General features: G+C 43.4%; 1 protein-coding gene across 1 annotated transcript in view; it reads left to right on the forward strand.

Annotated features, from left to right (window-relative positions):
* The window catches only part of PACSIN1 (protein kinase C and casein kinase substrate in neurons 1), a 59652-nt gene extending 44937 nt beyond the window's left edge, over positions 1–14715 (forward strand). Inside the window, exons 2-10 of the mRNA XM_054980276.1 lie at positions 2176–2306; positions 3944–4100; positions 5397–5632; positions 6351–6506; positions 11095–11270; positions 13042–13162; positions 13302–13426; positions 13625–13818; positions 14259–14715. Of these exons, the coding sequence (XP_054836251.1) occupies positions 2244–2306; positions 3944–4100; positions 5397–5632; positions 6351–6506; positions 11095–11270; positions 13042–13162; positions 13302–13426; positions 13625–13818; positions 14259–14368 (1338 nt within the window). The 5' untranslated portion in view covers positions 2176–2243 and the 3' untranslated portion in view covers positions 14369–14715. The remainder of the gene's footprint in view (positions 1–2175; positions 2307–3943; positions 4101–5396; positions 5633–6350; positions 6507–11094; positions 11271–13041; positions 13163–13301; positions 13427–13624; positions 13819–14258) is intronic.
* Positions 14716–15290: the final 575 nt, after the last annotated feature.

A 15290-nucleotide genomic window follows, 5' to 3' on the forward strand; every position in this document is an offset into this window, starting at 1 on the left:
AGAGCCTCCCATTTCTGAACTGGTTCTGTCCGAACTGAATTTACCTCTAGATTTGCTGCAGATGAAGATGGGAGAAGGCAAACTAGTACTGCAAAGGGGAAGGCAGACATACTTTAGCTGCAGCAGAAGGAAAAACATACTTTGATTTCCAAAGGGGTGAAGGAACTGTTACTTATTCATATACCCCACTCACTTCATTCCCTCACCTTGCCAGGGGTTCTAGATCTGGTATCCTTCGTTTCCTTGGGGTGGAAGGGAGACTTAGTATTGACCTGCTACTGCTCACATGAGCTTGCATGACAGCAACCACCAGAAACATGTGAGCCTTACCTCGGTGTGATGAGCTTATATGACAGCCACCTTAAATGACTTCTTTACAGAATTGTTTACTTAGCCTAAGATGACAGTGTTTCAACACCTGCCACACTCTTTTAGAGAGTCAAGGTTACAATTGCATATAGTTTCAAAACAAGTAAGACCCTTTCCTTACTCTGGTCACCTCAGATTTACTATAAATTGCATTGTGGAAGGAATGGAAGAGTATAGGAATAACTGTTCCCCTGGGTAAAGGGAAAAGGAGCTTCCTCCTTACCTACATGAGCTGCATGGGGCAAAACCCCTAGAGGCTTGGCTCATTAGAACAGATTCTGTAACAAGCGTTTCTTCTCTACAGATTCGAAGCCTTTATAGGCCAGGTGAAGAAGGCTGTCCCGTCCCATTCTATGGGACTGTTTTTATCTCCTTGTTATCTGACAGTACAGCTGTTGAAGACCCTGGGAAATGTGCCTTGAATGATAGAGATATTATGGGAATGCTAGTATCTGAAAATGTTAGTGTAGTTGAGAGCCAGTGTGATTTAGTGGTTTATGTGGAGTAGTGGACTAGGATTTACAGGACCTGGGTTCAAATGCGCACTGTGCCCGTTACTCGCTACCTAACTTGCTGCACAGGGTTGTTGGGAGGATCAATTGATGAAGAGGAAACCACCTACACTTCTCCTTGGGAGAAGAGCAGGATAAAAATGTACTCAGAAGGGCTCTCTAATAATGAATGGACTTTTCTGCAAAGAAATCCCCAAGTACAGTTTTAATCAAGGACATGGGATAAGATACTGAACTGGCTTTTCTCTGAGTACCATAGGTGAAAAACTGTTGGAGTGGGCATCCGACAACCCCATCCCCCAGTGGTATGTGTAGTGTTCTCTTGGCCATCATTACCGCCATGTAGCAACCATGAATGCAGAGCAGATCTGGTTTACTCTGAGTATGCATGAACAACCTGCATGTGCACAAAAGTGTGGCACAATCTACTAATGTATACTGGCTTTCCATGGGCAATGCTCCTGTATTGAATTTTGTTCTTCAATGGTTGCAATCCAGAAATTAACATAGGACATTCTGTCATTTATCTTCCCTTTTGTCCAGAATTGTTGATAAGCAGAAAGACCTTGTCAACTGAAATGCTTGTTCCAGGAAGAGATAATGGAAACTCCTGTGACTGTCTTCTTATATCCTAATATAAATATGTGAGGGGGAGTGGGAACAACTGCAAAACTGGACAGCTAGTCATAAATTACAAATAAAAAAACAAGAATTGAATCTAGTAGTGCATTAAAGATCAAATTCCCTGGAAATCTTGTTGGTCTTTAAGGTGCTCCTGGACTTGTATCTTGCTTAAATAAAAGAGTTTGGGAAACCTGTGGGCCGTTCCCACTATGTAACAAATCAATGACTATGGAGACAATGGGGGGCGGGGAGGTCAAAGTTTTCTTAATATAAATTTTTGTTCTATTTGCTGCAGAGAGACAGCTTTCCACACTAGATTAAAATGGAGCACCATTTGCTCCATTTGGAGCAAAACACCCATCTCTTGCCCTGTAGCAATGGGCAATATATACATATTGCCATAGACATTTTAGCATCTTGCCTAGCACAAATTGCATGTCTGCTAATAAAGTCCAAATGTTCATCTATGAATGATCATGGAAATGTTGATTGTTATGAGACTGGTCCAAGACAGGAAGATAAGCTTGGAGGCCATTAGTAAAGCTATTGGGATGGAGTGTGTCAGGTTAAACTACTTTGGGGTCTGCAAATAAACAGATGCAAAGTGGAAGAGGAACAGTTTTGTGGCTAGGGATCTGTCTCCTTATCTTTTCTTGTCCATTTCTTGCAGTGCATGAGGCCTGGTGCTGCTCACAGAGTGGCTGAACATTTGACAGTTAATAACAAGGGCCACAAATCATGTCTGGCTCCTATGATGAATCTGCAGCATCCGCTGAAGAAATAACTGACAGCTTTTGGGAGGTAAGAATTCTTCCTCCCCCCCGCCCCTTTTTCCAGACATCTTTTGAACAAACTCTGGCAAAGCAAGGTATCAGTGTAATCCCACCAAAACCTTTCTTGTTAACTTGATGCAAAAGGGATTTCTGGTTGATGGTGGCTGATTCCGCACACGTTGGATAATGCACTTTCAATCCTCTTTAGAGATCATTTGGAACTGAATTTTTCGTGTGTGAAACAAAAAATCCATTTCCAAACGATTGCTAAAGTTCATTGAAAGTGCATTATCCAACGTGTACGGAATCAGCTGGTGTTTATTGATCCAAAAAGACATCTTAAAAATGGAAGTCATGTGTTTCATTACCAAAGATTATCCATGGAAATGCCTTGGCTTTTACAAGGTGGAAAGGAAAGGGAGATCATGGAAGCTATTTTGGGAGCAAGAGTTCTTTGTCCTCCAGAGTTTGCTTTTCTTTCTAAAAAGTTATATCTGATAACTCAGATAACTACTACTTTTCAATCCTTAATTTCCATAGCAGAAAACAAACTGCTCCTGGAAGTCTCACTCTTTTTCTTGGAATTCATGTCTCTTCATCTAGATTTTAGGAGCACATTTCAGTTACTCAAATAGGCTGAACCAATGGAGGGCACATTTCACAGACATACTCAGCAACTGTAAAAAGCTTCCCTTTCAAAGATTTCTTTAAAATACAATTTTACCTTTGCTGCTGCTTTAAAGTGAGGGCTATCAGTGATCCAACTGACTGGCATCATCCATGTTATTAGGAAGCATTGCCCTCACTTTAAGTTGATCAGTTTTCTCTCAATTACATGAAGTAACAAGATCAGATTGGCCAATTAGTGCCATGATATCACATTTATTACATGGTTCCTAATTGGCTGGGATTCACTCCATGAATGAGAGAGAAGCCCTGCTAAGGGAGGAAAACACACCAATTAAGCAGCAGATTAAAGCAAAAATGTTAGTGAAAAAAACAACAGACATTAGGGAGAGATTTCTAGGAAATATTTTACCCCCTTCTCTCAGAAACATACAGACTGAAAATTTGAATGGGCAAACATTCAGTGTAGCCCTGTTTGCAAATATATAATATCTCTGCATTATAAATATAACAGTATTTATAAGAATATAATGCTGTCTTTCAAATATTTCCCTTTGATATTGTAAATAATTTTTAATATTAATATGTTTCAGTGCTAAGTCTGGAAGCAAATTCTGTGGCTAAATCTTGGTGAGCCCTGGTACAAATTCTGTCCTGGTATTTGTGCAAATATACCAAATCCAAAAATCTCATGTTCTGTAAAAATTCCATATTGCTATCGCACATTGCATATTGCATACAATTTCCATTAATTTTAATCTCTTGTTAGCTGCATAGCAAGACAATAAATGATTTGGCTAAACTACAGTGCTTCAGAGCAATGTTCAGACACACTGAAAAGGAGACACAAGAATGGTACTCCATCCACTGTTCCCCACTTTAAACTAAATTCCCTGCTTCCCACCCACCTCCCATACGCAATTCAAGAACAATTACTCTTTCCCCTCTTCTGATTGTGGTAAGCCATCCTGGGCTCCAGGATTATGCCTGGGACTTCACTTTTCACTGTTCCCAGGCAGCATTCTGTGTGTGTGGCAGGTGGGGAACTACAAACGGACAGTGAAACGGATTGATGATGGATATCGGTTGTGCAATGACTTGATGAACTGTATCCACGAGCGGGCCAAGATTGAGAAGGCATATGCCCAGCAGCTGGTTGATTGGTCCAAGCGGTGGCGGCAACTAATAGAGAAAGGTATTACTTCCCTGCCATGCTTTCCAGGACTTGGGAGGAGGAGGCGGGAACGTGCTTACAAAGCTTGCAAAGTCGTATCATTTTCTCTTGCATTCAAACTGGGTAATGTGAAGAAGAAATGACCCTACACACACAGGAATTGCTTAAGATTAATTCTTCTGTTCATTTACTATTAATGGGATTGTGGGAGAATCTATGGATGTGCTGCTGCCCTCTACCAGAGGAAATTGAAACTTGCCACCCCACATAGAGATGGGAACAAGGGCCTTCCCAGACATTTATTTATTTATTTATTTATTTATTTATTTATTTATTTATTTATTTATTTATTTATTTATTTATTTATTTATTTATTAGATTAGGTTTTTAGTCCGCCTTCCCCGACGAGCAAGCTCAGGGCAGAGCACAACATTTTAATTTACATAAAAACACATAAAAGCAGATAAAACATTACAATAAAATTTAAAACACTACATACAATAACAACTTCTCCTCAGATGGCAATGGAAGAGTTACTTCATTTCCCTACCTTACATAAACATTGGCCAACAATTTACAATAAACAAGCATAAATTAAAATAATAATAAGCAACCAAATCTAAAATACTGAATGATTCCTAAAAATGAGCCAAAGCAACAGGAAAAATCTTCTAAGTGTTATAATCCCAACAAAAGTTTAAAACCTTGTTCTCTCTTAAATCCCAACCAAATAAATGTTTATGAATAAGGAAATCCTTCTCTGGTCAATGGGACTTACTCCTAAGTAAGTGTGTGTACAATTACCATAGTGTTACACTAATGCAGATCCAGTGTTGGAAGTATGGTATTCTATCCCCCCAAAAGGGAAGCTGTAGGGTGACAGTTGCTGTGCTCTGCTGGGATAGACCCCTGTTTTGTTGACTAAAAATAATGAAAATGGGTCTGTACTCCACTATTGGAGAGGGCAAGTGCACAGTCTTCACTGAATTGTAATGAATAGGGGGAAATGTCCAAAAAATGGTGGGGTATGTATAAGAGGGAAGTTATATTGCTGGTAAAATAGCTGGATCACTTCAAGAATAACTAACAGCTGTAACAGTATCTCACAGAATATAAATAGTTTGGAAAAGTCCTAAGAGTGAGGGTATCTGGATGTTCTCGCAAGGCTTTGCCCATTGTGGAGCCTGTTTCCTAGCTCTTTCCTATCTCACCTCATGGGAACATTTTAACAATAGATAGTTTTGTAAGGGAAGAAGAGGGTTTTATTTCAGGCTTTCCAGTGATCATCTCAGTCTCGTTGGTACTCTTGGTGCATAGGCCCACAGTACGGCAGTCTGGAGAAAGCATGGATGGGCATAATGACAGAGGCCGACAAGGTGAGCGAACTGCATCAGGAAGTGAAGAATAGTTTGTTGAATGAAGATTTTGAGAAGGTGAAGAACTGGCAGAAAGATGCCTTCCACAAACAGATCATGGGAGGCTTCAAGGAGGCTAAGGAAGCAGAGGATGGTTTTCGGAAAGCACAAAAACCCTGGGCCAAGAAGATGAAGGAGGTATGATGGACCAGAGTAAAAGAGGAGAAGGGGAGAGTGCTGCACTCATTTTAGGGGAGAAAGAACCTGAACAGTATCCTTGTGCGATGGTTGACATAGAGTTCCCATTGCCCCTGCAGTGCCATACCTCAAGCAAGTGTCTCTTGAGAGAACCATGCCGTTCCTTCAGGCACAGAAAGTGAAACACTGTGCACTGAGTCCATAGTAACTGTAAAGCCCTGCCAGCATGGTATAGCTCTCCCTCCTTGATGGGTCCCATTGTATCCGAGGAACATTCCTCCCTCACCCCCCACAAAATATTCACTAGTTCTCCAGAAAACCACAGCTTTTACTCTGAAGCACATAATTTTGGTTTTGTTGTACCTGGTGGCCTTTTCAAAGCCCTGGAGATCAAAGTGTTCATTGTAAAAGAAAGCACAAAAGTAAATGCTAAATTTGCAGATATGGATGTTAAAGTATGCAAACTATTCCCAATTTGTGTAATTTATTCTAGTAACCAGATTAGATAAATCATAGGGCACAGGCCTCATTAAGGGAGTGGAGTATATGTGATGGGGAAGGATTTTTTGCATGAGTCCTGGGTGGAGAATTATTTAACTCCAATTCCTGTGCAAAGGTGGTGTACGCAGGGTATGTGTGTGATGTTGGAGTCTGGCACTGAGCATCAAGATGCACTCATTAGCCTGTCTTCCTTTTCTTCTGTGTCAATTCAAACCAGCTGGAGGCAGCCAAGAAAGCATATCACCTGGCATGCAAAGAAGAAAAACTGGCTATGACTAGGGAAGCCAACAGCAAGGCTGAGCAATCAATCACCCCAGACCAGCAGAAGAAGCTGCAGGACAAGGTGGACAAGTGCAAACAGGATGTGCAAAAGGTGCAAGTGGCTTCCCTCAAGAGAATTAACTCGTGCTTACCCCAGCGTCTTTGTACAAACACAACCATTTTACATGCATCAGTTATGTATGCATTCTCTCACAAATTCACATTTTGGGCATATTTTATTTAAAATACTCTCCCTCATTCTTATCCATCCTTATACAAAAGGTCATTTGCTGCATTTCTATACACACAAATATCCCTCTCCTTGAAATGTACATAATGAGCCTCATCTTCTTTTTCACCATTTATCCTGATATATATTCACACATATTCACTTTGTGCCTTCACTCATGCTCCATACACATACTAGCATATGCACCATTATGAACTCAGATTTCATCAAGTTTAAATACATGCATCCCCTTTCTAGGGCACATACAGTGGAAATCTAAGAACTCTTTCCTGGGAGTAAGCTCCATTGTTTAGATTTGAGTAGGATTCTGAGTAGACACGCTGAGGGTTGCTCTCATAGTATGTGTATCATTGATAGGCAGGGTTGCCAAGTAGGGGTGTGCATCCCGAAAAGATTCGGGTTTCCCACTTCGGGTTTACCTGAAACAGGAAAAAACATTGGAAATAACATAATTCCAAAGTGGCAAGCCGCTTCAGAATTATGGTATTTTACTCGCTTTGGTATGCTCCGTAAATATTTGGAGCATACTGAAGTGAGGGGGAGCAACTCCCCACCTCCCACCCTCCCCGGGGCAACCTCTCCACCCCCCTGGGGCAACCCCTCTACCTCCCACCCACTTACCTGGCCGGAGGGAGAAGGAGAGTGTGATCAGCTGGGCGGCGGCATGCACTGCAGCACGAGGCTGCGACGGCCTGGAGCCAGCCGGCTCCTCTGCCGCCACACCGCCTCCTGAGCCTACAGGGCGGTGGGGAAGGCTGGAGCCACCTCCTCCGGCCCTTCCTGCCCTTCAAATGGCCATGGTGCCGCAGCGGCCATTTGAGGGGCAGGAAGGGCTTTCTTTGCCTCCTCCGCCGCACCGCAGCCCCGCGGGTGGTGGGGAGGGCAGGAGCCACCGCTGCCGCCGATGCTGCAACGGTGGGTGGGGGTGGGGAGCTGGGGTTGGGGTGATGTTTAAAGGGCCCTTTAAACTCAGCCCCGAAGATTTCCAAAGCATTACAAATGCTTCGGAAAGCTTTGATTAGGAAAGCTTTGATTCAGGAAATCCTGAATCTTTATGGATCGGGTCCGATTTGGGCATTTTTTCCTAATTGGATTCCCGAACCGCCCATGCCTATTGCCAAGTACCTGGAGAAAAAAACATCCTGTCCCTTTAATAGAAGCTTAGTGGGATCGTATTTACCAGATGATGTAATTTACTTCCCTTCCATTAAAAGCTTCAGCTGCCCTTTTCCTCACATTAACCCCCTCTATTAAAGGAACAGGACATTTTTCTCCAGGCCTGCTGGGATATGCATTGACAGGCGAACCCACTTGCTCATGCCCATCTTTTCCCTGCCATTGACAGCCTTTTTAAATCTAATTTTCAGCACCACTGTGGGTGGTGGTGGGGAAAACCTGTGGACGTGGGAGAAATCCTTACTTTTTTTCCAGACTGCTGACTTCTTAATCATGAGAAAAAGTTTCCATTTGCTTGACTTATCCCCACTGCTTTCATCTCCTACTTTGTCAATAGTTACAGTCAAGCTACAAAATCTCTCATTGTGAAGATGATCGGAGCATAACCAAGGAACAGCAGTGGCCAAGAAGATTAGTCATCTTAAGATTCTCTACAGTAAACATACAGCTGCTTTGTCCTGTCCCAGAGACAGTAGCTGTTATTTTTAGGGCTCCAGGGTCTTGAGAAATTATGTGTGGATAATGTCTCCTGCCCCTGTACTGCAATTACCCATCACCCTTTGGCCTCTTCCAACTGTTAGGAGGTGAATCTGGTACCACACAGACTGGAGATGAAGGGCAAGCAAATACTGATGCAACACAGGGAAATGAATTCCTCCATGATGTCCTACTGCCCCAGGGCTGTTCATGCAGTGGTGGGCACTGACAGTCATAAGTGCAAATATACTTGTTCTTCCTTGGTATGCACCTGTCTAATTCTCTAATGGCTGCTCCACTACGGAACCATTCCTAGTCTTGTAAGAATATTATTTATGAACCACTAAGTTGGATCTTTTATTTTCAAAACTCTCACTCGAAATGCAGATTTTCAGAAAATAACCTTAACAACAGGTGACATGATCATTGGTGGGCATCTGGGATGAAGTGAAGAGTGAGCTGGCACTTTATGGCACCTGGCTCATGAATGGAGGGGGAGGGGGGGGCTGCCTGGGAACCAGCTAACTCTCTCAGGAGGAAAGGTCAGTTGCATCCCTGTGTCAAAACAGATGTACCCTTTGATCTGCAGTCACCTTGCTATTTGGCAAAAGGAGTGTGTAACAGTGCCTCCTCAAGAGGATGTTTTCTCTCTCACTCTCTCTCTGGACGCCAAGGTATGGGAGGGGAGACATCCAGGTGTGGTGGCAGGCAAGCAGAGAGAGAGAGAGATCTTGGTGCTTACCTCAGAAGGTCACTTGGGAGAAATTAAAGCATGCAACTTCACAGCCTCAGCTTCCCCATTGGAGGCATTGCACCAGAGAGAGAGAGAGAGAGAGAGAGAGAGAGAGCCTCCCTGGTTGGTTGAGAAAGGATGTGACAGCATCTTTCCATGTTTGGTGCAAAGAAGAAAGGCCCCTTGAGCAGAGATAAAGGCAAGTTCACACATGGCAGCTGCAGTATATCTAAAGAAAAAGAAAAAGACTACCCTCCAGAATAACCAGTGAACCGTACAAGAAGGAAAACAAGATTTTTTTGTAGGTGTTGAGGACTGTTTATTGGTAATTTTTTATTGTTCCATGTTGCTTTATGGGGGAAAAAAGCATGCTCCACATTTTTGAAGATAATAAAACTTATGTACAGGGGTCATTTCGTAGAAAAAGAGCTGCAGGAACTCATTAGCATACCTCATTAGCATATGCCACACCCCTTGACCAGGCCAAAATGGCCGGGATTCAGCTGCTTCCAGAGGGGGGAATATTCCCCCACCTGGCAGTGGCCCAATCAGGACCGTTTTGGCTCCCATTCCAGGCCAAAAGGGGCCCAAAATGGCCATGTTTTGGCCTGGATCAGGCCCAAAATGGCCCAGATTGGGTCGGTGCTGGGCAGGGGAGGGGTTTTATGCCAGGAACCGACCCAATCCTGGCGGCCATGATCCCAGCTGAAACAGGCCCCAAATGGTCAAAATGGCCATTTGGCGCCTGTTTGGGCATGGATCAGGGCTGAAACAGCCCAGACCAAGTCAGTGCCACACAGGGGAGGGTTCCCCTGCCCAGCACCGACCCAATCCGAGCTGTTCCGGCCCCAATCCCAGGGGTAAAGGGGGCCAAACGGCCAAAAATAGCCATTTTGTGCCTAGATCGGGGCTGAAATGGCCGAAACTGAATTGGTGCCGGGTGGGGGAGGCTTCCCCTGCCCGGCACCAACCCGATCCGGACAGTTTTGGACCCATTTTGGTCTGAATCGGAGCCTAAACGGCCGAGACCGAAACAGTGCTAGGTGGGGGATACTTCCCCCGCCTGGCACCGACCCAATCCAGATGGTTTCAGCCAGAATTGGGGCCAAAATGGCCTGGACCAGATTGGTGCTGGGCAGGGGAGGCTTCCCCCACCCGGCATCGACCCAATCCAGACAGTTTCGGCCCCGATCCTGGCCAAAAATGGCCGTTTTGGGCCCATTTCAGCCAGAATCGGGGCCAAAATGTCCTGGACCAGGTCGGTGCTGTGCAGGGGAGGCTTCCCCCTTGTGGCACCGACCTGATCCAGATGGTTTCGGCCCTGATCCGGGCCGTTTCAGCCTCAATCAAGGCCTAAACATCCCAAATTTTTTCAAAATCAGGTGGGCGGGGCCACCTGACTGTTGGAGAACTACTGGTACGGTGTTCTGGTGTGTTCCCCCTCCAAATGAGCCCTGTTTATGCACATGAAGAAGGTAATTCAAAATGCACTATTAGCAACCATTCATTCGAGCTCCAGATTTTTAAATTGTGACTGGTTTTGTATAGTTATTCAGGTCTCATGTATATTTTCCATTCATGTACACTTCCACTAAGTAGACATTGACTTTATATTCTGTTGTGTATTTGTATATTTTCAAATAAATTTTGCAGTTATTTTTTGTTATTTCTGGGTGTTAGGTTCTTCCCTCTTCTGTGGTTACATTTTAATTAGCTGCAGTATATTTGAATGATTCTGTTTCCCCTGTGCACTCATTTTGACAATGGAACCAAACACATTGAAACACATGGATTTGTCCAAAAGTCTGTCCCAGTTCAAAATGAGGAACATTCCCAATTCATCTCATGCATATATCTGGGCTGCCCAGATGTATGCATGAGATGAATTGGGAATGTTCCTCATTTTGAATTGTGATTTCCTTTTGTGGTAATTGCCCAGAAGAAGGATAACAGAAATGGGACGGAAACACTAGTACCCCTGTTGCAGTTACGCTTCAACTATGAAAAGTCTAAGTCCTGCTGTAAATGTTTTCTCAGGAATTTTTATTTTTGTTGCACCTACAGACCCAGGAGAAGTATGAGAAGGTGGTGGAAGAGCTAAGCAAGTGTACCCCACAGTACATGGAGAGCATGGAGCAGGTCTTTGAGCAGTGCCAGCAGTTTGAAGAGAAGAGACTTAACTTCCTGAAGGAGATGCTGTTGGATATCAAGAGACACCTGAACCTGGCAGAGAACAGCAGGTATCACTTTTCTCTGCAACATGGTGGCAGCAGAACGGAAGCATAACTCCAAGAAAAGTGGGAGGCTGGAGAAATGGAGGGAAAATTAAATGGACAACAGCACTGAAAAACTTGGTTATTCACTTTGGAAATCCTATCCATACAACTGCATTAAGGCTTTCTTAAGTTAAAAAAAAAAGTCACAAATCAGGTCTGGAAAAAAGATTGGAGAGCAACAAGGAAAACAGTGGGATGCCAACTAAAGCTGAATGAATGATGGCAATCTCAGACTGAGCAAATAGTGTGAAAGCAACCAGAGTGTAATTTAGAAGTACTTCGCACTAACATTGCACTTGGAGTCACATAGACAGTACAGGCTGCTCTGGCCCCATTTTAATTGTTCTGTCGTATGTGAAAGTAACAAACCAGTACAAGTTCAGCTCAACAGTTACATCTGGTTTGTGAAGACGATGCACTCATATAGCCACAAAAATGGAAAAAGAGTGGCCCATGAATATTGTTTTCTTCAAATCTGAGGACAACAGTATTCTCAAAACTGCAAGTGTCTAGCATTTCAGATCTTCCCAATAAAACCATTAGAGGGAGAAAGTACTGAGCAGTCCTGAAACTATCACAGTGCTAAAGATTAGGAATATAACAGAAGGTTTTCAATAGCTGGTGAACTATAACTCTTGATTAGCTCCCTAAAGAACCATACAAAAAAGCCCCCAAATAAATGGTATGTCATAAATCAAAATATCTTCCCCTTCTGAAATTCTGTTAATAAAAGCCAAGGGCCCATAAGGAATTAAAACATTAGGGGGTGGGAATTATTTATAATTCATCCAAATCTCCTCCTCCAGGGTTCTATAAACTTTCAAGGTCTTGTGCAAGTCAATTTGTCTGTTTCCCCCCTTCCCTTTAACGGCCCTCAGCATTCCATGCATTCCAGGGAATGCATGGTCCTCCTCAGGGGACGAAGACTCTTTCTTGCCTAATTTCAAAGCCATATTTTTTGACATATTTGGAGGCACTACGTATACTTACATTGTCTTTGGATGGGCCAGTTTTGGTGCTTACAAGATTAGCACAATCTACCCAATTTACTAGCAGTAATATGAAGAGCTTGATCATATTTTCCCTCCCAAATCCCATTGAAATATTCTGTGAAAACAGGGATTACCCATTTCCTCGCATCTATTTAGATGGAGTTAGAACTATTGGCACTTTCAAGACCAACAATATTTTCAGGGTAAGATCTTTTGAAAGTCAAGAGCTTCTGACTGGAAGCTCTGACTCTCGAAAGTTCATATTCTGAAAATCTTGTTAGTCTCTGAGGTGTCACTGGGTCAAATACTGCTGTTCTACTGCAGACCAACACAGCTATCCACTTAGAACTAAGGAGTTGCTGGCAAATGTTGTTCTGAAGCCTTCCCCATTCCCTTGCAGTAATCTGGTAAACTGTTGCAGAAAGAAATAAGCTATACTTAGGAATCTAGCCTACAGAGACAGAACTTTAATCAAGATGCCTAGACACTGGTACACATTACTGATAGGAAAACAGCAAAGACACAGCACACCTTCATTGTGCTTTTACATTGGAGAGTGTTTTTGCTGGCCAAGCGTGTGTATGCTGCTGGTGCCCCCTTGTGTTTGGTTAGTGAAATCTAACTTCAGAGTTGTCTTGGTTTTTGGATTAATTCATCTCCTGTCTTTCATTTTTCAGCTTTAGTCAAACCCAGTTTTAAGAGTAATGTCTTTGTTTATATGCCTGTTTGTTTGTTATTTTCAGCTATGCTAAAGTCTACCGCGAACTGGAACAGACCATTCGCATGGCTGATGCTCAGGAGGACCTCCGATGGTTCCGTAACACCAGTGGCCCAGGGATGCCTATGAACTGGCCTCAGGTTGAGGTAAGGAGCTGTCCCACTTGCCCTGTTTCCATGGATAATTGTAGTACCATGCTGTATCTTGTAGACTGGACACAGGGCATATTGCCAGTGGAGTTTAGGGAGAGGAAGTCAATGCAGAGACTCATTTCTTTGCCTTCAGGAATGGAATCCAGATGCAACACAAACAATAATAAGGAGAGACAAGCCCAAGAAGAATGAAGGAGGCAACACACCCAATGCCAGCGGAAGTGGGGAGTCAGCAGCACAGTCTGGGGATCGTGGCAGGTGAATACACTGAACCTTCTCCAGTTTGAGCCCTGAAAGATGCAGTGTTCAAATGAGAAGGAATAATAGGATTAGGGCATAATGCCTAATAGCTGCGTAGGCCATTATTGGCAGTGATCTCCTGGTGTTGGAGGCATCAGAGTACTTTGGCTTGTAACAGCAGATTTCATGGTGCCTTCTACCACATTGCATTCCCAGTGTGAGCAGCTATGATCGGGGCCAAGCCTACACTGCAGAGTGGTCAGACGATGAGGGTGGCAACACCTACAACTCCAGTGAAGCCAATGGTGGTGCCAACTCTTTTGAGGAGGAGACAGCTGGGAAAGGTGTGCGTGTGCGAGCTCTATATGATTACGATGGGCAGGAGCAGGATGAACTGAGTTTCAAAGCAGGTAAGACATGGAGTATGCTAAGTAGTAACTTAAAGAGTCGATCAGTTGCTGTGCAGAGTAAAAACCTGGACATTTCTAAGGAAGTGTCCAAACCTGAGCACATGAAGCTGCCATACTGAGTCAGATCACTAGTCTATCATGCTTATTTTATTGCCTACTTTGACTGGCAGCAGTTCTCTAGGGTCTCAGCTAGAGGTCTTTCAGATCAGCGAGTACTGGATTTTTTTAAACTGGGCATGTGAGGATTGAATTTGGGACCTTCTGCATACGAAACACGTGATGTTCCAGTGAGCCACAGGTTTTCTCCACATGCAAAGCCCCCTCAGGAGACTGCGAATTTAAATGGAGGAGTGGTAGAAGATGGGGTTTAATAGAATAGGACAGAATCACACGCTGGTTGACCATAAGCCTTCACTGATAACTTGTTACTGTTCTTCTAGGTGATGAATTAACCAAATTAGGTGAAGAAGATGAACAAGGGTGGTGCAAAGGTCGTCTGGACAGCGGGCAATTTGGTCTCTATCCAGCTAACTATGTGGAGGCCATCTAGTTTTTGTCACGTTCTCCTCACTGTTGTCAGAAAAAACAAACCAACCCTCTGTCATCTCTCATCTCTCTATGCCAGCCAAGTAGTCATTTTGCCGTCCAGTCATTCCTTCAGCACAGTTAGAGATCTAAACATATTTTCCAACCAATCTTTTATTTTTTTAATAGCCATCTCTGAAGAGTATTTTGCAGTCGCTTTAACCTTTTTTTTTAAGATAATGTGATATGAAAGGTTGACACTGTGGTTTGGGGGGGGGGTTATTTTGTAAGTGAAAGTCAATACCTCAAGCCCTTAAAGTCTAACCAACAAGGCTTCTGATTGGTTGATTTTAAGGGTAATGTAATGATGAGCCGCCTTCCAATTGGCTTGAACTGTTTTGAAACATCTGGCACTTAAGCTACTGGAGCCAATCCAATTCACCCTCTTTGAATAGACGGATGCTGGTAAAAATGAGGAAATTGAGTAATACCCTCTTTGATTTTATTTTTTCTCACATCCCACTTCTGTGTAGTTTTTATCTGCCTTTTCATACCTTGAAAAGAAAACTACAGGTACTGTTTGCCTTCGCTACCATGCCTCAGCCAATATTTTTGTGGTACAATATTCAAGCCTCCAACTGACCACCCTGGGCCATTGCTTTAACTGGCGTATTGTATGCACATGCTGTGACTCACTTCACAGAGCCCTATGATCTTGTTTTTCCCTTTCATGAGGTCAGAGCATGGTGTAGTTTTTCATCAGGCTAGAACTCTGAGCTCAACATGGACACCCTATGCAAATCATTAAAGCATACCTCATTGGCTCCTTTCTCCAAGCTTCTTTTGAGGAACTGGGCTGTATTACGAGGACTTGCTAAGATGGCTGAGCAGATGCATTCCTCTACTACGCAAACCCAGAACAGATTCTTTGCTGTTTCCAGTCTGAG

Source organism: Eublepharis macularius, chromosome 5, assembly GCF_028583425.1.
Source record: "Eublepharis macularius isolate TG4126 chromosome 5, MPM_Emac_v1.0, whole genome shotgun sequence".
Lineage (NCBI taxonomy): Eukaryota > Metazoa > Chordata > Lepidosauria > Squamata > Eublepharidae > Eublepharis > Eublepharis macularius.